This window comes from Lichenostomus cassidix, unplaced genomic scaffold (assembly GCF_008360975.1).
Source record: "Lichenostomus cassidix isolate B80296 unplaced genomic scaffold, HeHo_3.0 HiC_scaffold_37, whole genome shotgun sequence".
Taxonomy (NCBI): Eukaryota; Metazoa; Chordata; class Aves; order Passeriformes; family Meliphagidae; genus Lichenostomus; species Lichenostomus cassidix.
The window spans coordinates 831,320-856,027 of NW_028147279.1; the positions used below are offsets into that span (position 1 = coordinate 831,320).

A 24,708-nucleotide genomic window follows, 5' to 3' on the forward strand; every position below is an offset into this window, starting at 1 on the left:
AATTCCCAAATTTTCTACAACCCCATTGACGTCAGCTCCAGCGCCGCCCCTCCCCCCCCTTTGCGGCCCGCCGCCCCTCCCCCCGCGGCGCCCCCCGCCCCAAATTGCTGCAGCCGGAGGGTGAGGAGAGCAGAACCCCAATTTGGGGATCCCGAGAGAAAAATCTGCCGAGAAAAAAATCCCAAAAAAATCAGTAAAAATCGGGAAAAAAATAAGGAAAAAATTAGGGAAAAAAAATCCCGTAAAATCCAGGAAAAAATCGCCAAAAATCACTAAAAAATCGAAAAAAACTTAGGAAAACATCGCAAAAAATCCAGGAAAAATGGGAAAAAATGGGAAAAAAATGGGAAAAAAATCGCAAAAAATCGGGGAAAAATCGGGAAAAAATCGGAAAAAAAATCGGAAAAAATCGGAAAAAATCGGAAAAAAATGGAAAAAAAATCGGAAAAAATGGAAAAAAAATCGGAAAAAAATCGGAAAAAAATCGGAAAAAATCGGGAAAAATTCGCAAAAAATCCAGGAAAAAATCGGAAAAAACCCAAGAAAAAATCGCAAAAAATCGGGGAAAAATCGCAAAAAATCAGGAAAAAATCGGGAAAAAATCCCAAAAATCGGGAAAATTCCCAAATTTTCTACAACCCCATGGAGGTCAGCTCCAGCGCCGCCCCTCCCCCCCCTTTTCGGCCCGCCGCCCCTCCCCCCGCGGCGCCCCCCGCCCCAAATTGCTGCAGCCGGAGGGTGAGGAGAGCAGAACCCCAATTTGGGGATCCCGAGAGAAAAACCTGCCGAGAAAAAAATCCCCAAAAAATCAGTAAAAATCGGGGGAAAAATAAGGAAAAAAAATAGGGAAAAATTAGGGAAAAAATCCGGGAAAAATCGGAACAAAATCTGAAAAAATCGGGAAAAAATCCAGGAAAATATCGGAAAAAATCGCAAGAAATCATTTAAAAATCGGGGAAAATTAAGGAAAAAATCCCCAAAAAATCCAGGAAAAAATCGAAAAAAAATCGGAAAAAATTCAGGAAAAATCAGAAAAAATAGGGAAAAAATCGAAAAAAAATCGGGAAAAATTGGGAAAAAAAGAAAAAAAAAAAAAACCAGGAAAAAATTTGAAAAAAAAAATTTGAAAAAATTCGAAAAAAATCCAGGAAAAATCGGAAAAAATCGCCAAAAATCAGGAAAAAAATCCCAAAAATCGGGAAAAAATCCCAAAATTCCCAAATTTTCTACAACCCCATTGACGTCAGCTCCAGCGCCGCCCCTCCCCCCCCTTTGCGGCCCGCCGCCCCTCCCCCCGCGGCGCCCCCCGCCCCAAATTCCTGCAGCCGGAGGGTGACGAGCGCCGAGCCCAGCGCCGCCCGCGGCGGGCCGCCGGGAGCTCCGGGCAACTGGATCAGCAGGGTGGCGACCGCGGCCACGCCGTCCTCCGTGGGCTCCAGGGTGACCGGAGAAGCCCCCAGACCCAATTTGGGGGCGAGCTTGGGGGGGAAGAGGGCGAGCTTGGGGGCGCGCGGCGGGTTTTGGGGGGGGAAAGGGGGATTTTGGGGGGAAAAGGTGGAGTTTTGCGGGGAAAAAGTTGAGTTTTGAGGAGGAAAATTGGGATTGGGAAAAAGTTGAGTTTTGGGAGGAAAAAGTGGAATTTTGGGGGAAAAGTGGGATTTTGGGGGGGGAAATTGGGATTTTGGGAGGAAAAAGTGGGATTTTGGGGGTCGCGGGGGGAAATTTGGGGGGCGAAATGAGGATTTTGGGGGGAAAAAGTGGAATTTTGGGGAGCCGAACGGGAATTTTGGGAGTCCTGGCAAAGATTTTGGGCTTCCGGAGCTTCCGGGGGGGAATTTTGGCTACCCGGATGGGAATTTTGGCTACCCGAGTGCGAATTTTGGCCACCCGGGGGAGGAGTTGGACCTCCCGGCTCGGGGTTTTGGTGGCCCGCCTGGCGATTTTGGTGGCCCGACCCCGCATCTTGGTGGCCAAGCCTCGGATTTTGCTTGCCCGACCCCGAATCTTGGTAGCCCGAGTGCTTATTTTGCTTGCCAGACCCCAAACCCCTCTCCCCCGACCCCAAATTTGGGTGGCCGAGCCCCGAATCTTGGTAGCCCGAGTGCTTATTTTGGTTGCCCGACCCCAAATCCTGGTAGCCCAACCCCCTATTTTGGTTGCCAACCCCCAAATCCTGGTAGCCCAACGCCTTATTTTGGTTTCCTGACCCCAAATCCTGGTAGCCCAACCCCCTAGTTTGGTTGCCAACCCCCAAATCCTGGTAGCCCAACCCTCTACTTTGGTTGCCCACCCCCACATTCTGGTAGCCAACCCCCAAACTCCTCTGCCCCAGCTGGAAATCCTGGTAGCCCGCCGCCCAGCTTTGGTAGCCGAGCGGCGGCCAGTGCTGAAAACACACGGTGACCCTGGCGAAAGGCCGGGCGGCCATCTTGGACATCTCCTGGCGGTGCCGCCGGCGCTCGTGGCGAGCGTCCAGCGCCTGCTTGGCCTTCCAGAGCAGGACGCAAACCGCCAAAAAGAGGAAAAAACAGGAAAAAAAGACGGAAAAAAACACGAAAAGGTCGATGTGGGCTTGGTCCTGCCTGAAGAACAGCAGACCCTGAGAAGGTTCTGGGCCACCAAGGACCAGCAGGTAGAACCGCGTGGACTTCAGCGGGTGGCCGGAGTGCGGGTAGGTCAGCACCAGCCGGTCCTTGACCCCTCGGACCACCAGCGCGGCCACCGGCTCCGAGATGGTCAGGTAGGTGACCAGGCCTTGGGCGTGCTCTTCTCGAAGGGAGGGGGGACCCGGTGTGGGTGGGCTAGTGGGGAGAGGGGCTGGGCTAGCTGGGGGTTCGGGGAGGTTGGGGTCGGCAGGGTGACCGGTGAAGCCGGTTTGGCTAGCTGGGATGGGGTGTGGGCTACCAGGATCTCCGTAGAGTTTGGGGTCACCGGTGAAACCAGTAAAACCAGTTTGGCTAGCTGGGACAGGGTGTGGGCTACCAGGATCTCCGTAGAGTTTGGGGTCACCAGTGAAACCAGTAAAACCAGTTTGGCTAGCTGGGACAGGGTGTGGGCTACCAGGATCTCTATAGAGTTTGGGGTCACCAGTGTGACCAGTGAAACCGGTTTGGCCACTGAAATCCCCTCTGGGGCTACCAGGATGTCCAGAAAGTCTGGGGTCACCAGGATGACCAGTATGACCAGTAAAACCAGTTTGGCCACTGAAATCACCTCTGGGACTACCAAGATCTCCATAGAGTCTGGGGTGACCAGTGAAACCAGTTTGGCCACTGAAATCGCCTCTGGGGCCACCAGGATGTCCAGAAAGTCTGGGGTCACCGTGACCACCAGTAAAACCAGTTTGGCCACTGAAACCGGTTTGGCCAACGGGGTTGAGTCCTGGGTAGCCGGCGAGTCTGGGGTCACCAGTAAAACCAGTCTGACCAGTAGCCCCAGTGGGGTCGATGACACCGGGACCACCAAGGCCACCAGGGCCACCAGTCCCAAAGGTCCCAAAGGTGCCATCGTTGGTCCCAAAGGTGTCACCTCCACCTCCTGAAGTCCTGAAGGTGCCACCAGCAGTGCCACCAGCGGTGCCACCAGTGCCACCAGTCCCAAAAATCCCGGAACTGGTCCCACCGGCCATGAAGGTCCCACCGCTGGTCCCAAAGGTGTCACCTCCGCTTGCCACGGTCCTGAAGGTGCCACCAGCGGTGCCACCAGTCCCAAAGGTCCCAGAACCAGTCCCACCAGTCCCAAAGGTGCCACCACCAGTGCCACCAGTCATGAAGGTCCCAGAACCAGTTCCACCAGTCCCAAGTGTCCCATAACCAGTCCCACCAGTGCCACCAGTCATGAAGGTCCCAGAACCAGTCCCAAAGGTCCCAGAACCAGTTCCACCAGTCCCAAAAGTCCCAGAGGTGCCACCACCAGTCATGAAGGTCCCACCACCTGTCCCACCAGTCCCAAAAGTGCCACCACCAGTGCCACCAGTCATGAAGGTCCCAGAACCAGTTCCACCAGTCCCACTAGTCATGAAGGTCCCACCACCAGTCCCACCAGTCATGAAGGTCCCAGAACCAGTTCCAAATGTCCCAGAACTGGTCCCACCAGTCCCCCCAGTCCCGAACGTCCCACCCGCCGTCCCCGCGGCCCCGCCGGGCGCCTGCAGCCGCACCCGGTGCCGCCCGCTGCCCGGCTCCACGTCCACGGCGAAGGTGTCGTAGGCGGTGGCCACGAAGAGGTCCACGGCGCCGAAGGTGACGTCCAGCGTCACGCGGATGTCCACGTTGGTGAACTTGGGCTGGACGGCGAAGGGGACGGAGCGGCCGGGCGGCAGCGGGCGGCGCTGGGGCGGCGGGAAGCAGTGGGACTGGGAGGACGGGTCCAGGCAGTACTCCTGCTCCACCGCCAGCAGCCGGTAGCACTGCTGGCCGCCCACCGGGTGGCCCTGGAAGGAGTCGCGGCACTTGGAGCACTGCGGGGACAGCGGGAGGGGTGTTGTTAGGGTCGGCGAGGTCACTGGGGTCATTGGGGGTGAGCTCAGAGCACCCTGGTGGCACCAGAACCTTGAGGAACTTTGAGGAACCTTGAGGAAAACTTGAGGAAAACTAGAGGAACCTTGAGGGAACCTTGAGGAACCTTGAGGGACCTTGAGGGAACCTTGAGGAACCTTGAGGAACCTTGAGGGAACCTTGAGGAACCTTGAGGGACCTTGAGGGAACCTTGAGGAACCTTGAGGAACCTTGAGGGAACCTCAAGGAACCTCGAGGAATCTCAAGGAACCTTGAGGAAACCTTGAGGAAAACTTGAGGAACCTCAAGGAACCTCGAGGAACCTTGAGGAACCTTCAGGAATCTCAAGGAACCTTGAGGAAAACTTGAGGAACCTTGAGGAACCTCGAGGAACCTCCAGGAACCCTGAGGAACAAGGTGGTTTCCATCCCCACGTGGCCACCAAGAAACCCTGGAGAAGGTTCTGGAACCAGGCCTGGCACTGGGCACACTTGGGGACACCAAAATGACCCCATGGAGGTCACTGGGGGTGAGATCAGAGCATCCTGGTGGCACCAGAACCTCGAGGGACCTCAAGGAACCTTCAGGAACATCAAGGCACCAGGTGGTTTCCATCCCTACGTGGCCATCAGGAGACCCTGGAGAAGGTTGTGACACTTGAGGACACTTGGGGACATCAAAAATGTCACTGTCAGGGTCAGTGAGGTCACTGGGGGTGAGATTGGAGCATCCTGGTGGCACCAAAACCTCGAGGAACCTTGAGGAACAAGGTGGTTTCCATCCCTATTTGGCCACCAAGAAACCCTGGAGAAGCTTCCAGAACCAGGCCTGGCATTGGGGACACTTGGGGACACCAAAATGTCCCCACGGAGGTCATTTGGGGTGAGATCAGAGCATCCTGGTGGCACCAAAACCTTGAGGAACCTCAAGGAACAAGGTGGTTTCCATCCCTATGTGGTCACCCGGTGACCCTGGAGAAGGTTGTGGCACTTGAGGACACTTCCTCCCCAATTTTTCCCACTTTTCTCTATTTTCCCGCTGCCCAGGTGTGCCCAGGTGTGCCCAGGTGTGCCCAGGTGCGCCCAAATTACTCATTTTCCCTCATTTTTCCCCCCAGATTTTCACAGTTTTTCCCAATTTCTCCCCATTTCTCCCCAATTTTTCCCGTTTTTTCCCAATTTTCTCTATTTTCCCACTGCCAGGTGTGCCCAGGTGTGCCCAAGTGTGCCCAGGTGTGCCCAAATTCCTCATTTTGGAGGAATTAAAAAATTTTCCCTCATTTTTCCCCCAAATTTTCAGAGTTTTTCCCAATTTCTCCCCAATTTTTCCCACCTTTCCCCATTTCCCATTGCCCAGGTGTGCCCAGGTGTGCCCAAATTCCTCATTTTCCCTCATTTTCCCCCCAAATTTTCACAGGTTTTCCCAATTTCTCCCCGATTTTTCCCATTTTTTCCCCATTTCCTGCTGCCCAGGTGTGCCCAGGTGAGCCCAGGTGTGCCCAAATTTCCCATTTTCCCCCCAAATTTACCCAATTTTTCCCCCATTTCCCAGGTGTGCCCAGGTGTGCCCAGCTGTGCCCAGGTGTGCCCAGGTGTGCCCAAATTTCCCATTTTCCCTCATTTTCCCCCAAATTTTCACAGTTTTTCCCAATTTCTCCCATTTTTTCCCCATTTCCCGCTGCCCAGGTGTGCCCAGGTGTGCCCAGGTATGCCCAGGTGTGCCCAGGTGTGCCCAAATTCCTCATTTTCCCTCATTTTTCCTCCCAGATTTTCAGTTTTTCCCAATTTCTCCCCAATTTTTCCCGTTTTTTCCCAATTTTCTCTATTTTCCCTTTGCCCAGGTGCGCCCAGGTGCCTCACCTGGTGCCGATAGCAGTCGCGGCGCTCAGGGCAGGCGCCGCTCTCGGTGTTGTTCTGGCAGGGGCAGCCGGTGCCGTCCAGCTCGTTGCAGGTGTCGGCGTGGCCGTTGCACTGACACCTGGCCGACAGGTAAATCCCACCTCAGACAGGTAAATCCCATTTCCCCAAACTTCCCCAAATTTTCCCCAAATTTTCCCAAATTTCCCCTTTTTTTTTTCCATTGTTTTACTCGATTTTCATGTTTTTTTCCCATTTATTTCCCATTTTTCTGCTGGTTTTCTATCCCCAGGTGTGCCCAGGTGTATCTCAGGTGTGCCTAGGTGTGCCCAGGTGTGTCTCAGGTGTGCCCAGGTGTATCTCAGGTGTGTCCCAGGTGTGCCCAGGTGTGTCCCAGGTATATCTCAGGTGTGCCCAGGCGTGTCCCAGGTGTGCCCAGGTGTGCTCAGGCATGTGTTCCAGGTGTGCCCAGCTGTATCTCAGGTGTGCCCAGGTGTGTCCCAGGTGTCTCACCTGGTGCAGGTTCCGTCCAACAGGAAGTACCCGGGCCGGCAGGTGTCACACCTGTCCCTCCCCAGCCCCGCCCAGGTGTGCCCAGGTGTATCTCAGGTGTGCCCAGGTGTGTCCCAGGTGTGCCCAGGCATGTCCAGATGTGTCCCAGGTGTGTCCAGGTGTATCTCAGGTGTGTCCAGGTGTATCTCAGGTGTGCCCAGCCCCGCCCAGGTGTGTCCCAGGTATATCTCAGGTGTGTCCCACGTGTGCCCAGGTGTGTCCCAGGTGTCTCACCTGGTGCAGGTTCCGTCCAACAGGAAGTACCCTGGCCGGCAGGTGTCACACCTGTCCCTCCCCAGCCCTCCCAGGTGTATCTCAGGTGTGCCCAGCCCCGCCCAGGTGTGTCCCAGGTGTCTCACCTGGTGCAGGTTCCGTCCAACAGGAAGTAGCCGGGCCGGCAGGTGTCACACCTGTCCCCCATGCTGTTGTTCTGGCAGTTCACACACACAGCCTGAGCCTCGCTGGGACCTTCCGACACCCAGGTGTGGATCTGGACAGGTGAGAGACAGGTGAGACAGGTGAGTGCTCAGGTGTAGAGCTGGACAGGTGACACACACAGGTGAGATACACAGGTGAGATACACAGGTGAGTGCCCAGGTGTGCCCCAGGTGTGGATCTCGGACGGGTGAGAGTCACAGGTGAAGTGCGACAGGTGAGATGGACCCACTCAGGTGTGCCCAGGTGTGCCCAGGTATCCCCAGGTGTATCCCAGGTATCCCCAGGTGTGTTTTCCCCCCCAGGTACTGACCAGGTGTGGCTCCAGGTGTATTCCTCCCCCCAGGTGTGTCCCCAGGTGTATCCCAGGTATCCCCAGGTGTATCCCCAATCCGCCCAGGTGTGTTTTCCCCCTCAGGTACTGACCAGGTGAGGCTCCAGGGGGTACCTGCCGGGATCCCCAGGTGTATTCCCACCCCCCAGGTGTGTCCCCAGGTGTATCCCAGGTATTCCCACATGTATCCCAGGTGTATCCAGGTGTATCCCAGGTATCCCCAGGTGTATTTTCCCCCCCAGGTACTGACCAGGTGTGTCCCCAGGTGTATTTCCTTCCCCCCCAGGTATCCCCAGGTGTATCCCAGGTGTGTTTCCCCACCAGGTACTGACCAGGTGAGGCTCCAGGGGGTACCTGCCAGGATCCCCAGGTGTATTTCCTTCCCCCCAGGTGTGTCCCAGGTATCCCCAGGTATCCCCAGGTGTATCCCAGGTGTGTTTCCCCCCACCAGGTGTATCCCAGGTATCCCCAGGTGTATCCCAGGTGTATCCAGCTGTATCCCAGGTGTGTTTCCCCCCTCAGGTACTGACCAGGTGTATCCCAGGTGTGTCCCAGGTATCCCCAGGTGTATTTCCTTCCCCCCCAGGTATCCCCAGGTGTATCCCAGGTGTGTTTCCCCCCCCAGGTACTGACCAGGTGAGGCTCCAGGGGGTACCTGCCGGGATCCCCCCGGTGCAGCTCCAGCTGGGCGCGGCTCAGGCACACCTGGGCGCGGTGGCGGCAGAAGGAGCTGCAGGTGAGGCAGGTGCCTCCCCCGAGGGCGGAGCCGACGAACAGCGGGCGGCAGCGCTGGCACTGCGGGCCCTGCAGGTGGGAACAGGTGAGCACAGGTGAGTTACAGGTGAGTTACAGGTGAGTTACAGGTGAGCACAGGTGAGAACAGGTGAGTTACAGGTGAGAACAGGTGAGAATAGGTGAGCACAGGTGAGGACAGGTGAGTTACAGGTGAGCACAGGTGAGTTACAGGTGAGTTACAGGTGAGGACAGGTGAGGACAGGTGAGTGATAAGTGAGTTACAGGTAAGAACAGGTGAGAAAATGAAAGATAAAGTGAAAATATGAGTTACAGGTGAGAATAGGTGAGGACAGGTGAGTTACAGGTGAGAAGATGTGAGAAAATATGGGTTAGAGGTGAGAACAGGTGAGGACAGGTGAGGAAATGTGAGTTACAGGTAAGAACAGGTGAGAACAGGTGAGTTACAGGTGAGTACAGGTGAGAAAAAGTTAATTACAGATGAGCACAGGTGAGCACAGGTGAGTTAAAGGTGAGGACAGGTGAGGACAGGTGAGGACAGGTGAGTTACAGGTGAGCACAGGTGAGTTACAGGTGAGTTCGCAAAGATCTCCCAAGCCCAAAAACGCCCCTCCCACCCTACCTACACCCCACCTGTTGGCCAGGTGAGCTCACCTGAGCACACCTGAACTCACCTGAGCACAGCTGGGTGTTATTCAAACACCCGAACTCACCTGGATGCTCCTAAACCACCTCAGCCAGGTGTCCCAAACCCCAAAATGTCTCCCCCACACCTGTCCCACTCATCTAACCTCACACCTGAGCTCACCTGAGCACACCTGAGCACACCTGAGCTCACCTGAGCTCACCTGGATGCTCCTAAACCACCTCAGCCAGGTGTCCCAAACCCCCAAAATGTCTCTCCCACCCCTCTGAGCTCACCTGAGCTCACCTGGACTCACCTGGGTGTTGTTCATACACCTGAGGCAGGTGTCGGGCGCCGCCGGCCCGGCGCAGTCGCTGTGCCCGTTACACCTGCACGCCACGCCGCAGTCGCTGCCCACGAAGCCGAAGTGGCACTCGCACCTGTCGGGCTCCAGGCAGGTGCCGTTGGCGCAGCCCTGCCGGCACACCGGGCGGCACTCACCTGTGCGGCTGGGGGAGACACACCTGGGTGAGCTGGGGGGCACCTGGGAGACACCTGGGGTACACCTGTGCGGCTGGGAGACACACCTGGGTGAGCTGGGGGGCACCTGGGAGACACCTGGGGTACACCTGAGTGAGCTGCGATACACCTGAGATAAATCTGGGTTACCTGGGATACACCTGAGTGACCTGGGATACACCTGTGCAGCTGGGAGACACACCTGGGTGAGCTGGGGGGCACCTGGGAGACACCTGGGGTACACCTGAGTGAGCTGCGATACACCTGGGATACACCTGGGGATAGCTAGGATACACCTGGGATACACCTGGGATACACCTGAGTGACCTGGGATACACCTGAGATAAATCTGGGTTACCTGGGATACACCTGAGTGACCTGGGATACACCTGGGGTACCTGGGATACACCTGGGATGAACCTGAGTGACCTGAGATACACCTGGGATACACCTGAGACACCTGGGATATACCTGGGATGAACCTGGCTTACCTGGGGAGCACCTGAGATAGCTTAGACACACCTGGGATACACCTAAGTGACCTGGGATACACCTGAGATACACCTGAGATACACCTGAGTGACCTGGGATACACCTGAGGCACACCTGAGCTAGCTCAGACACACCTGGGGCACACCTGTGTCTGTCTCTCACCTGTCCAGGTGTGAACCCTGCCCTGCCCAGGTGTGTTTCTCACCTGCCCAGGTATATTTCCCACCCATCCAGGTGTGTCTCTTGCCCCCCAGGTGTATTTCCCCCCCCCAGGTGTGTTTCTCACCTGTCCAGGTGTATTCCTCACCTCTCAGGTGTATTTCCCACCCGCCCAGGTGTGTCTCCCCCCCACCCAGGTGTATTTCCCACCCATCCAGGTGTATCTCTCCCCCCCCAAGGTGTGTCTCTCACCTGTCAGGTGTAAATCCAGCCCCCCAGGTGTGTCTCTCCCCCATCCAGGTGTGTTTCTCACCCCCCAGGTGTGTCTCTCACCCCCCAGGTGTGTCTCTCCCTGCCCAGGTGTACTTCCCACCCATCCAGGTGTATTCCTCACCCACCCAGGTGTGTCTCTCACCTCTCAGGTATATTTCTCACCTGTGCAGGTGTACTTCTCACCTCTCAGGTGTATTTCTCCCCCACTCAGGTGTATTTCTCACCTGTCCAGGTATATTTCCCACCCACCCAGGTGTATTTCTCCCCCCCCCGGTGTGTCTCTCACCCCCCAGGTATGTCTCTCCCCGCCCAGGTGTACTTCCCACCCATCCAGGTGTATTCCTCACCCACGCAGGTGTATTTCTCACCTGTCCAGGTGTATTCCTCACCCACCCAGGTGTGTCTCTCACCTCTCAGGTGTATTTCTCACCTGTGCAGGTGTACTTCTCACCATCCAGGTGTGTTTCTCACCTCTCAGGTGTATTTCTCCCCCACCCAGGTGTATTTCTCACCTGTCCAGGTGTATTTCTCTCCCCCCCCCCCCAGGTGTGTCTCTCCCCCATCCAGGTGTGTCTCCCACCCACCCAGGTGTATTTCTCCCCCCGCCAGGTGTGTCTCTCACCTCTCCAGGTGTGTCTCTCACCCCCCAGGTGTGTCTCTCCCTGCCCAGGTGTACTTCCCACCCATCCAGGTGTATTCCTCACCCACTCAGGTGTATTTCTCACCTGTCCAGGTGTATTCCTCACCCACCCAGGTGTGTCTCTCACCTCTCAGGTGTATTTCTCACCTGTCCAGGTGTGTCTCTCACCTCTCAGGTATATTTCTCACCTGTCGAGGTGTACTTCTCGCCATCCAGGTGTGTTTCTCACCTCTCAGGTGTATTTCTCCCCCACCCTGGTGTATTTCTCACCTGTCCAGGTGTATTCCTCACCCATCCAGGTGTATTCCTCACCCATCCAGGTGTATTTCTCACCTGTCCAGGTATATTTCCCCCCCACACAGGTGTATTTCTCCCCCCCCAGGTGCATTTCTCACCCATCCAGGTGTATCTCTCACCTCTCAGGTGTGTCTCCCCCCCATCCAGGTGTGTCTCTCCCCCCCCCAGGTGCGTCTCTCACCTGTCAGGTGTAAATCCCGCCCGGCAGTTGCAGGTGAAGCCCTCAGGTAAGTCTCGGCACACCTGGCTGGGCCCACAGGTGTGGTGGCCGTTCTCACACTCATCCTCGGGGGGACAGCTCAGGAAGGCCCAGGTGCTGCCGGCGCCGCAGCCTTGGCTCACACCTGGCCACAGGTAACCCCGAATTAGCCCAAAATTCCCGAAAAATTATCCCGAAATTCCTGAAAAATTAGCCCAAAAATCACAAAAATGATAAAAATCCCACAAAAAATGACCCAAAAATGACCCCAGAAAGTCCCAGAACCACCTGGGTCACACCTGGGCCACACCTGTCGACAGGTAACCCCAAATTAGCCCAAAATTCCCGAAAAATTAGCCCAAAATTCCCAAAAAATTAGCCCAAAATTGACAAAAATCCCATAAAAATCCCACAAAAAATGACCCAAAAATGACCCCAGGAAGGTTCAGAACCCCCTGGGTCACACCTGTCGACAGGTAACCCCGAATTAGCCCAAAATTCCCGAAAAATTATCCCAAAATTCCCAAAAAATTAGCCCAAAAATTGACAAAAATGACAAAAATCCCATAAAAATCCCACTAAAATCCCATAAAAATCCCACAAAAAATGACCCAAAAACGACCCCAGAAAGTCCCAGAACCACCTGGGTCACACCTGGGTCACACCTGGTGACAGGTAACCCCAAATTATCCCAAAATTCCTGAAAAATCAGCCCAAAATTCACAAAAATCCCAAAAATCCCAGAAAAATCCCACAAAAAATGACCCAAAAATGACCCCAGGAAGGTTCAGAACCACCCTGGGTCACACCTGGGCGACAGGTAACCCCAAATTATCCTGAAATTCCCAAAAAATTATCCCGAAATTCCCGAAAAATTAGCCCAAAATTCACAAAAATCCCATAAAAATCCCATAAAAATCCCATACAAATCCCACAAAAAATGACCCAAAAATGACCCCAGGAAGGTCCAGAACCACCTGGGTCACACCTGGGCGACAGGTAACCCCAAATTATCCCAAAATTCCTGAAAAATCAGCCCAAAATTCACAAAAATCCCAAAAATCCCATAAAAATCCCACAAAAAATGACCCAAAAATGACTCCAGGAAGGTCCAGAACCACCTGGGTCACACCTGGGTGACAGGTAACCCCAAATTAGCCCAAAATTCCCGAAAAATTATCCCGAAATTCCCAAAAAATTATCCCAAAATTCCCAAAAAATTAGCCCAAAAATCACAAAAATGACAAAAATCCCACAAAACATGACGCAAAAACGACCCCAGAAAGTCCCAGAACCACCTGGGTCACACCTGGGCCACACCTGTCGACAGGTAACCCCAAATTATCCTGAAATTCCCAAAAAATTATCCCGAAATTCCCAAAAAATTAGCCCAAAATTGACAAAAATGACAAAAATCCCATAAAAATCCCATAAAAATCCCATAAAAATCCCATAAAGATCCCAGAAAAAATGACCCAAAAATGACCCCAGGAAGGTCCAGAACCACCTGGGTCACACCTGGGCGACAGGTAACCCCAAATTATCCTGAAATTCCCAAAAATTATCCCAAAATCCCCCAAATTATCCCAAAATTAAAATCCCAAAATTAACAAAAATGACAAAAATCCCATAAAAATATCATAAAAATCCCATAAAAATCCCACAAAAAATGACCCAAAAATGACCCCAGGAAGGTCCAGAACCACCTGGGTCACACCTGGTGACAGGTGAGATGGAAATTATCCCAAATTATCCCGAAATTCCCGAAAAATTATCCCAAAATTCACAAAAATGACAAAAATCACAAAAATCCCACAAAAATATCATAAAAATACCACAAAAAATGACCCAAAACAGCCCCAGGAAACCCCAAATTATCCCAAAATTCCCAAAAAATTATCCCAAAATTCCCCAAATTATCCGAAAATCCCCCAAATTATCCCAAAATTTAAAAGAAATCATCCCGAAATTCACTAAAACTGCAAAATTATCCCCAAAAAATGACCCAAATTCCCCCCAATCCCCTCGAAATGACCCCAAAATTCGCTGATTTTTTCCCAATTTTTTCTCATTTTTTTCCCAAAATCTCCCAAAATTCCCCCTAAACCACCCAAATCCCCTGAAAATCCCCTGAAAATGGCCCCAAAATCCACAAAAAATCCCATTTTTTCACCGTTTTTTCCCATTTTTTCCCCGATTTTCGCCTGGATTTTTCCCAAAATCACTGGAATTTACCCCAAATTTTGGGTTCTCACCTGGTCCCCTTAATCCCCTTAAAATGCCCTTAAAATGGTCCGAAAATCCCAAAAAACCCCATTTTTTCACCATTTTTTCCCCGTTTTTTCGCATTTTTTCCTATTTTTTTCCCCGGATTTTTCCCAAAATCTCCAGAATTTATCCCAAATTTTGGGTTCTCACCTAGTCCTCTCAAAATCCCCTTAAAATGTCCCCAAAATCCCAAAAAAATCCCATTTTTCCCCATTTTTTTGCATTTTTTCCCCGATTTTCGCCCCGATTTTTCCCAAAATCGCCAGAATTCGCCCCAAATTTTGGTTCTCACCTGTCCGGGCTCCGCCCAGCCCGCCCTGCACACACCTGCCGCAGCCAGGTAACCTCTTTAACCCCCAAAATCCACAAAAAATCCCATTTTTCCCCCTTTTTTTCCCCCATTTTTGCCCAGATTTTTCCCAAAATCACTGGAATTTGCCCCAAATTTTGGGTTCCCCCTAAACCTCCCAAATCCCCTTCAAATCCCCCTAAAATGGTTCCAAAAATCCCCCAAAAAATCTCATTTTTTTTCTGTTTTTTCGCATTTTTTTCCCCGATTTTTTTCACAATTTCACCCAAAATTTCCCAAAATCGCCGGAATTCGCCCCAAATTTTGGATTCTCACCTTGTCCCCTTAAAATGCCCTTAAAATGGTCCCAAAATCCACAAAAAATCCCATTTTTTTCCCCATTTTTTCGCATTTTTTCCCCGATTTTCGTCCCGATTTTTCCCAAAATCTCCAGAATTTCCCCCAAAATCTCCCAAATTCGGTTCTCACCTGTCCGGGCTCCATCCAGCCCGCCCTGCACACACCTGCCGCAGCCAGGTAACCTCTTTAACCCCCAAAATCCACAAAAAATCCCATTTTCCCCCCATTTTTTCCCATTTTTTCCCCAATTTTCGCCCGGATTTTTCCCAAAATTTCCCAAAATGTCCCAAATTCGGTTCTCACCTGTCCGGGCTCCGGCCAGCCCGCCCTGCACACACCTGCCGCAGCCAGGTAACCTCTTTAACCCCCAAAATCCACAAAAAATCCCATTTTTTGGCCATTTTTTCTCCATTTTTCCCCGATTTTTTCCCCGATTTCCCCCAAAATTTCCCAAATTCGCCGGAATTCACCCCAAATTTGGGTTCTCACCTTGTCCCCTAAAAATCCCCTTAAAATGGCCCCAAAATCCAAAAAAAATCCCAATTTTCACCATTTTTTCGCATTTTTTCCTATTTTTTTCCCCCGATTTTTCCCAAAATCTCCAGAATTTGTCCCAAATTTTGGGTTCTCACCTAGTCCTCTCAAAATCCCCTTAAAATGTCCCCAAAATCCCCCAAAAATCCCATTTTTTGGCCGATTTTTCCCATTTTTTCCCCAATTTTCGCCCGGGTTTTTCCCAAAATCTCCCAAATTCGGTTCTCACCTGTCCGGGCTCCGGCCAGCCCGCCCTGCACACACCTGCCGCAGCCAGGTAACCTCTTTAACCCCCAAAATCCCCCAAAAATCCCATTTTTTGGCCTTTTTTTCCCATTTTTTCTCCAATTTTCGCCCAGATTTTTCCCAAAATTTCCCAAAATGTCCCAAATTCAGGTTCTCACCTGTCCGGGCTCCGGCCAGCCCGCCCTGCACACACCTGCCGCAGCCAGGTAACCTCTTTAACCCCCAAAATCCACAAAAAATCCCATTTTTTCCCCGTTTTTTCCCATTTTTCCCCCCAAATTTCCCCAAATCCCCCAAATTTCCCCCAAAATTCCTTTTCAACCATCCCAAATCTCCCAAATCCCCTTCAAATGGCCCCAAAATCCCCCAAAAATTCTGATCTTTTCCCCGTTTTTTCCCATTTTTTCCCCGATTTTCGCCCCGATTTTTCCCAAAATCTCCAGAATTTCCCCCAAAATTTCCCAAATTGTGGTTCTCACCTGTCCGGGCTCCGGCCAGCCCGCCCTGCACACACCTGCCGGCGCCGTTCAGCCCCGCCCTGCCGCACCAGCCGCAGCCAGGTAACCGGAGGCACTCGGAGCACTGCGAGGCCTCCGAGCAGCGGGGGGAGGGGCAGCGGGGGGGCGGGGCCACGCCCAGCGCCCCTCCCCCACCCCCCGCCCCTCCCCCACCCCGCAGGAGGCGACCGCAGGTACCGGAGAGGCAGCGCAGGGGGGCGAAGCTGGGGCTGAGGCACTGCAAAATGGGGAAAAAAGAGAGGAAAATGGGAAAAAATGGGGTTAGAAATGGTAAAAAGATCATAAAATATCAACCCAAAAAATCCTGGAATCATAGAACCCCAAAAATGCCCCCAGAGGCAGCGCAGGGGGGCGAAGCTGGGGCTCAGGCACTGGAAAATGGGGAGAAAAGAGAGGAAAATGGGAAAAAATGGGGTTAGAAATGGTAAAAATATCATAAAATATCAACCCAAAAAATCCCGAAAAATCCCGGTATTGTAGAACCCAAAAAACCCGAAAATAACCCCAAAAAAGCCCTAAAATAAACCCAAAAATGCCCCCAGAGGCAGCGCAGGGGGGCAAAGCTGGGGCTGAGGCACTGAGAAAATGGGGAGAAAAGAGAGGAAAATGGGAAAAATGGGGTTAGAAATGGGTTAAATAAGTTAAAAATATCATTAAATATCATTAAATATCAACCCAAAAAATCCTGGAATCATAGAACCCCAAAAATCCAGAAAATGACCCCAAAAATGCCCCCAGAGGCAGCGCAGGGGGGCGAAACTGGGGCTGAGGCACTGAGAAATGGGGAGAAAAGAGAGGAAAATGGGAAAAAATGGGGTTAGAAATGGTAAAAATATCTTAAAATATCAACCCAAAAAATCCCGAAAAATCCCGGAATCGTAAAATCCAAAATTTCCTTAAAATGACCCCAAAAATGCCCCCAGAGGCAGCGCAGGGGGGCGAAGCTGGGGCTGAGGCACTGAAAAATGGGGAAAAAAGGGGAAAAAATGGTTAAAAACCTGTTAAATATGTTAAAAATATCATTAAATGTCATCCCGAAAAATCCCGAAAAATCCCGGAATCATAGAACCCAAAAAAACCTAAAATAACCCCAAAAAATCCCTAAAATGACCCCCAAAATGCCCCCAGAGGCAGCGCAGGGGGGCGAAGCTGGGGCTGAGGCACTGAAAAAATGGGGAAAAAATGGGAAAAATTGGGGTTAGAAAAACTAAAAATATCATTAAATATCATCCCGAAAAATCCTGGAATCATAAACCCAAAAAAACCTAAAATAACCCCAAAAAATCCCCCAGAGGCAGCACAGGGGGGCGAAGCTGGGGCTGAGGCACTGAAAAAATGGGGGAAAAAGGGGAAAATTTGGTTAAATAAATTAAAAATATCATTAAATATCTACCCGAAAAATCCTGGAATCATAGAACCCAAAAAACCCTAAAATAACCCCAAAAAATCCCTAAAATGACCCCAAAAATGCCCCCAGAGGCAGGCAGGGGGGCGAAGCTGGGGCTGAGGCACTGAAAAATGGGGAAAAAAGAGAGGAAAATGGTTAAAAATTGGGTTAGAGATCCTAAAATTATCATAGAATATCAACCAAAAAATCCTGGAATCATAGAAACCCAAAAATCCCGAAAATGACCCCAAAAATGCCCCCAGAGGCAGTGCAGGGGGGCTGAGGCACTGGAAAAATGGGGAAAAAACAGAGAAAAATGGGAAAAAATGGGGTTAGAAATGGTAAAAAATATCACTCCGAAAAATCCCCAAAAACGCCAGAATCGTAGAACCCAAAAAATCCCTAAAATAACCCCAAAAATGCCCCCAGAGGCAGCGCAGGGGGGCGAAGCTGGGGCTGAGGCACTGAAAAAATGGGGAAAAAAGGGGAAAAAATGGTTAAAAACCTGTTAAATATGTTAAAAATATCATAAAATATCAACCCAAAAAATCCTGGAATCATAGAACCCCAAAAATCCCTAAAATGACCCCAAAAATGCCCCCAGAGGCAGCGCAGGGGGGCGAAGCTGGGGCTGAGGCACTGCAAAATGGGGAGAAAAGAGAGGAAAATGGTTAAAAATTGGGTTAGAGATCCTAAAAATGTCATTAAATAACGACCCGAAAAATCCCAGAATTGTAAAACCCAAAAAACCCCCAAAAATCAGCAAAAATAACCCCAAAAATGCCCCCAGAGGCAGCACAGGGGGGCGAAACTGGGGCTGAGGCACTGAAAAAAATGGGGAAAAAAGGGGAAAAAATGGTTAAAAACCTGTTAAATAAGTTAAAAATATCATAAAATATCAACCCAAAAAATCCCGGAATCATAGAACCCCAAAAAACCCTAAAATAACCCCAAAAAAGCCCGAAAATAACCCCAAAAATGCCCCCAGAGGCAGCGCAGGGGGGCGAAGCTGGGGCTGAGGCACTGAAAAAAATGGGGAAAAGAGGGGAAAAAATGGTAAAAAACCTGTTAAATATGTTAAAAATATCATTAAATATCATCCCGAAAAATCCCGGAATTGTAAAACCCAAAAAACACCCAAAAATCAGCAAAAATAACCCCAAAAATGCCCTCAGAGGCAGCGCAGGGGGGTGAAGCTGGGGCTGAGGCACTGAAAAATGGGGAAAAAATGGGAAAAATTGGGGTTAGAAAAGCTAAAAATATCATTAAATATCATCCCGAAAAATCCTGGAATCATAGAACCCAAAAAACCCTAAAATAACCCCAAAAAAGCCCGAAAATAACCCCAAAAATGCCCCCAGAGGCAGCGCAGGGGGGCGAAGCTGGGGCTGAGACACTGAAAAATGGGGGAAAAATGAGAAAAAATGGTTAAAAACCTGTTAAATATGTTAAAAATATCATTAAATGTCATCCCAAAAAATCCTGGAATCATAGAACCCCAAAAATCCCGAAAAAATGCCTAAAAAATCTCTGAAAAATATCCCCAAAAAATCCCTTAAAAAATGCCTAAAAAATCTCTGAAAAATTCCTGGAAAATCCGTAAAAAATACCTAAAAAAATCCCTGAAAATTCCTAAAAGAAATAGAAACCGATTGAGAAAAAATAGGGAAAAAAAATTTTTAAAAAATTGGAAAAAAAAAATTGGAAAAAAGTCGGAAAAAAGGCTGAAAAAAGTAAAAAAAAAGTCGAAAAAAAATCTGAAAAAAATGGAAAAAAAGTGGAAAAAAAGTCGAAAAAAAATCGAAAAAAAAATTGAAAAAAAATCCGAAAAAAATCCGAAGAAAATAAAAGAAAAAATCGAAAAAATCGAAAACCTGAAAAAAATCGAAAAAAATCCGAAAAAAATCCAAGAAATTCTGAAAAATTCGAAAAAAATCCCAAAAAATCCTGAAAAAAATCCCCAAAAAATCCCCAAAAAATCCCGTAAAAATCTCAAAAAAATTCCCCAAAAATGCCTGAAAAATGTCTGAAATATCCCTAAGAAATCCCTAAAAAAATCCCTACAAAATGCCTGAAAAATCCTAAAAAAAAATAGAAACCAAACGAGAAAAAATAGGAAAAATTGAAAAAAATGGTGAAAATATCAGAAAAAAAACCTGAAGAAAAATCAGAAAAAACCCCAGAAAAATCTGAAAATTTTTAAAAAAATTGAAAAAATCCGAAAAAATCGAAAAAATAGGAAAATAAAAAAAAATCGAAAAAAAATCGAAAAAATTTTAAAATAAAAAATCGAAAATCGGAAAAATCCAAAAACAATCCGAAAAAGTAAAAAATCCAAAAACAATAAAAATTGAAAAATTTAAAAATTTTAAAAATCGAAAAAAATTCGAAAAAATCGAAAAAAATCTGAAAAAATCGAAAAATCGGAAGAAAATCGAAAATCCAAAAAATCCAAAAATCTGAAAAAAAATCGAAAAAATCGAAAAAATCCAAAAAAAATCGAAAAAAATCTGAAAAAAAATCTAAAAAATCCCCAAAAAATTCCCAAAAATCCCCAAAACTCCCCAGACTCACCTCATTCAAGGCCACGCTCCAGAGGCAGTGCTGCCAGCCGCCGTCGGCGCCGGCGGAGCTGAGGCAGGTGCGGCAGGTGCGCTGCAGGTGGCAGGGGGTGGGGCAGGGCAGCGGGGACTGCCAAAAACAGCCCCAAAGCCCCCAAAAATCCCCCAAAAAAATACCCCAAAAATGCCTGGAAAATGTCTGGAAAATGCCTGGAAAATCTCTAAAAAATCCCTAAAAAATCCCCTAAAAAATGCCTAAAAAATGCCTGAAAAATCCCTGAAAAATCTCCAAAAAAATCCCTAAAAAATCCCTGAAAAATCCCTGGAAAATGCCTGAAAAATCCTAAAAAAAATTGAAACCAATTGAGAAAAAAAATTGGTGAAAAATCAGAAAAAAATTGAAAAAAATCGAAAAAATCAAAAAAAAAAATTGAAAAAATCGAAAAAAAAATCTGAAAAATCCGAAAAGAATTTTAAAAAAATCGGAAAAATCAGAAAAATCAGAAAAAAATCAGAAAAAAATTCGAAAAAAATGAAAAAAAAAAATCGAAAAAAATCGAAAAAAATCGGAAAAATCAAAAGAATTTAAAAAAATCAGAAAAATCAGAAAAAAATCAGAAAAAAATCAGAAAAAACTAAAAATCAGAAAAAACCTGAAAAAATTGAAAAATTGAAAAAAATTCCAAAAAAATTCCAAAAAATCGAAAAAAAATCGAAAAAAATCCGAAAAAAATCGAAAAAAAATCGAAAAAAATCCCCAAAAATCCCCAAAAAAATCCCCAAATTTCCCCAAACTCACCTCATTCAAGGCCACGCTCCAGAGGCAGTGCTGCCAGCCGCCGTCGGCGCCGGCGGAGCTGAGGCAGGTGCGGCAGGTGCGCTGCAGGTGGCAGGGGGTGGGGCAGGGCAGCGGCGGCGACGACTCGACGGGCATTGGGGACACGTTGAGCAGAGAGTGGCTGAAACACGTCCAGTCGTAGGTGGGCTGAACGCTCAGGATGCGCCGCGTCTCACCTGGCCAGGTGAGTCACACAGGTGAGTCACACAGGTGAGATCGGACAGGTGAGAGACTCACAGAACTCCCCAGTTTGGTCATTACTGGTTCTTACTGGTTCCCAGTGCAGCCCAAACTTCACTCAAGGTGAGCTCTGGTCTCACCTGGCCAGGTAAACCACACAGGTGAGTGAGATCAGACAGGTAAAGGGTTAATGGAAACTCCCAGTTTGGTCTTACTGGTTTTTATTGGTTCCTATTGGTTCCTATTGGTTCCTATTGGACCAGGTTTGGTCTCACCTGGGCAGGTAAATCCCACAGGTGAGTCACACAGGTGAGACCAGGCAGGTAAAGGGTTAATGGAAACTCCCCAGTTTGGCCTCACTGGTCATTACTGGTTCTTACTGGTGCCCAGTGTATCTCTGATCTCACTCAAGGTGAGCTCTGGTCTCACCTGGGCACAGGTAAATCCCACAGGTGAGTTGCACAGGTGAGATCAGACAGGTAAAGGGTTAATGGAAACTCCCAGTTTGGCCTCACTGGTTCTTACTGGTTCTTACTGGTGCCCAGTGTATCTCTGATCTCCCTCAAGGTGAGCTCTGGTCTCACCTGGGCAGGTAAATCCCACAGGTGAGTCGCACAGGTGAGATCTGACAGGTGAAGGGTTAATGGAAACTCCCCAGTTTGGTCTTACTGGTCATTACTGGTTCTTACTGGTTCCTATTGAACCAGGTCTGGTCTCACCTGGGCACAGGTGAATCGCACAGGTGAGTCACACAGGTGAGATCAGACAGGTGAGAGACTCACAGAACCTCCCCAGTTTGGCCTCACTGGTCATTACTGGTCATTACTGGTTCTTACTGGTGCCCAGTGTATCTCTGATCTCACTCAAGGTGAGCTCTGGTCTCACCTGGGCACAGGTAAATCCCACAGGTGAGTCGCACAGGTGAGATCGGACAGGTAAAGGGTTAATGGAAACTCCCCAGTTTGGTCTTACTGGTCATTACTGGTTCTTATTGGTTCCTATTGGTTCCTATTGAACCAGGTCTGGTCTCACCTGGGCAGGTAAATCCCACAGGTGAGTCACACAGGTGAGATCGGACAGGTAAAGGGTTTATGGAAACTCCCAGTTTGGCCTTACTGGTCATTACTGGTCATTACTGGTTCTTACTGGTTCCTATTGGTTCCTATTGAACCAGGTCTGGTCTCACCTGGGCAGGTAAATCCCACAGGTGAGTCGCACAGGTGAGATCGGACAGGTAAAGGGTTAATGGAAACTCCCAGTTTGGCCTCACTGGTTCTTACTGGTTCTTACTGGTGCCCAGTGTATCTCTGATCTCCCTCAAGGTGAGCTCTGGTCTCACCTGGGCAGGTAAATCCCACAGGTGAGTCACACAGGTGAGATCTGACAGGTGAGAGACTCACAGAACCTCCCCAGTTTGGTCATTACTGGTTCCTATTGGTTCCTATTGAACCAGGTTTGGTCTCACCTGGGCAGGTAAATCACACAGGTGAGTCACACAGGTGAGATCGGACAGGTAAAGGGTTTATGGAAACTCCCAGTTTGGCCTTACTGGTCATTACTGGTCATTACTGGTTCTTACTGGTTCCTATTGGTTCCTATTGAACCAGGTCTGGTCTCACCTGGGCAGGTAAATCCCACAGGTGAGTCGCACAGGTGAGATCGGACAGGTAAAGGGTTAATGGAAACTCCCCAGTTTGGTCTTACTGGTCATTACTGGTCATTACTGGTCATTACTGGTTCTTACTGGTTCCTATTGAACCAGCTCTGGTCTCACCTGGGCACAGGTAAACTGGCATCTCCAATCTCTGCCCCAAATTATCCCCAAATTTCCCCAAAATTAAAAAAAAAAAATCCCCCAAAATCCCCCAAATTATCCCGGAATTTCCCCAAAATTCAAAAAAAAATCCCCCCAAATTCCCCAAAAATCCCAAAATTTCCCGGAATGAAAAAATCCCCCAAAATTCCCCCGAAATAACCACAAAATCACCACAAAATTAAAAAAATCAAAATCCCCCAAAAAATCCCAAAATTTCCCCAAAATTCCCCAAAAAATCCCCCAAAATTCCCACAAAATCACCCCAAAATCACCAAAAAATCCCAAAAAATCCCCAAAATTCCCAAAATTTCCCCAAAATTGCTCACCTGTCCTCTTGAACTGCTGATTCCATATGGACTGGGAGTTCTCAGTGCCCCAAAATCCCCCAAAAATCCCCAAAATCCCCCAAAATTCCCCCAAAAAATCCCAAAAAATCCCCAAAATTCCCAAAATTTCCCCAAAATCTCTCACCTGTCCTCTTGAACTGCCTGGTCCACATGCACCTGCCGGCCTGGGCACACCTGGGGCACTCGGGAGCCCCAAAATCCCCCAAAATTCACCCAAAATCATCCAAAAAATCACCAAAAAAATTCCCAAAAAATCCCAAAAAATCACCAAAATATCCCAAAAATTCCCCAAAAATCCCAAAATTTCCCCAGAAAAGCTCACCTGTCCTCTGGGCACACCTGGGGCAGTTGGGAGCCCCAAAATCCCCCCAAAATCCCCCCAAAATCCCCCAAAATCGCCTCTAAACCCCCAAAATCACATTGAAATCACCCAAAAAATCACCCAAAAATCCCAAAAATCCCGAAAAAATCCCAAAAAATCCCAAAATTTCCAAATTTCTGCTCACCTGTCCTCTTGAACTGCCTGGTCCACATGCACCTGCCGGCCTGGGCACACCTGGGGCAGTCGGGAGCCCCAAAATCCCCCAAAATTCCCCCAAAATCACCCAAAAAAATCACCAAAAAAGCCTCTAAATTGCCTTAAAAAATCCCAAAAATCCCAAAATTTCCCCAAAATCTCTCACCTGTCCTCTTGAACTGCCTGGTCCACATGCACCTGCCGGCCTGGGCACACCTGGGGCAGTCGGGAGCCCCAAAATCCCCCAAAATTCCCCCAAAATCACCCAAAAAAATCACCAAAAAAGCCTCTAAATTGCCTTAAAAAATCCCAAAAATCCCAAAATTTCCCCAAAATCTCTCACCTGTCCTCTTGAACTGCCTGGTCCACATGCACCTGCCGGCCTGGGCACACCTGGGGCAGTCGGGAGCCCCGCAGGAAGCCTCAGAGCAATTTTGGGGAGCGAAAATCTCCCTCTGGTTGATCCTGCAGTCGTTCTCCCGCCGGCAGCTCCCCGAGGCGCCGATGCACGCGCCCTCGGGGCAGTTGGTGCACCATTTACAGGCTGGGGGACCCTGGGGACGGAAATTTGGGAATTTTGGGAGAAAATTTGGGAGTTTAGGGCAAAAATCCGGGATTTTCGGGAAAAAAATCGGGGAAAAAATAGCGAAAAAATGGAGATTTTAAGGCGTTTTTTGCCCCAAAAATGGGATTTTAAGGGGATTTTGGGGCGTTTCGGGAGGTTCTGGATGTGAAGAATTGGGAATTAAGGGGATTTTGGGGGAAAAATTGGGATTTTGGGGCAAAAATTTGGGATTTTGGGGTGAAAAATTGGGATTTTGGGAGTTTTTGGGGTTCCTGCAGTTGTTCTCCCAGAGCCTCGGGGCAGTTGGTGCACCATTTACAGGCTGGGGGAACCTGGGGACGGAAATTTGGGAATTTTGGGAATTTTTGGGGAAAAAATCGGGATTTTTGGGGAGTTTTCGGGGGAAAAATCGCGAAAAAATGGAGATTTTAAGGCGTTTTTTGCCCAAAAAATGGGATTTTAAGGGGATTTTTTTTTTTTTTTTGGTGATTTTTGGGCTCTTGGGAGGTTGTGGATGTGAAGAATTAGGAATTAAGGGGATTTTGGGGAGATTTTGGGGAAAAATTTGGGGTTTTGGGAATTTTTGGGAATTTTTTTGGAATTTTTGGGGAAAAAATCGGGACTTTTTGGGACGAAAATCGCAAAAAAATTG

At 49.1% G+C, this 24,708-nt stretch overlaps 1 protein-coding gene across 1 annotated transcript; it reads right to left on the reverse strand.

The window, feature by feature from the left end:
• Positions 1-1,393: 1,393 nt before the first annotated feature.
• On the reverse strand, positions 1,394-24,371 carry LOC146423537 (uncharacterized). Its single transcript, XM_085044634.1, has 10 exons — positions 24,333-24,371; positions 23,835-24,045; positions 20,593-20,807; positions 15,807-16,062; positions 11,613-11,775; positions 9,368-9,560; positions 8,307-8,477; positions 7,264-7,394; positions 6,356-6,473; positions 1,394-4,459 (listed from the first exon to the last, which is right to left on the reverse strand). The coding sequence occupies exons 1-10, from the start codon at positions 24,369-24,371 to the stop codon at positions 1,394-1,396; spliced, it is 4,563 nt and encodes a 1,520-aa protein (XP_084900760.1).
• Between the last annotated feature and the right edge of the window lie 337 nt (positions 24,372-24,708).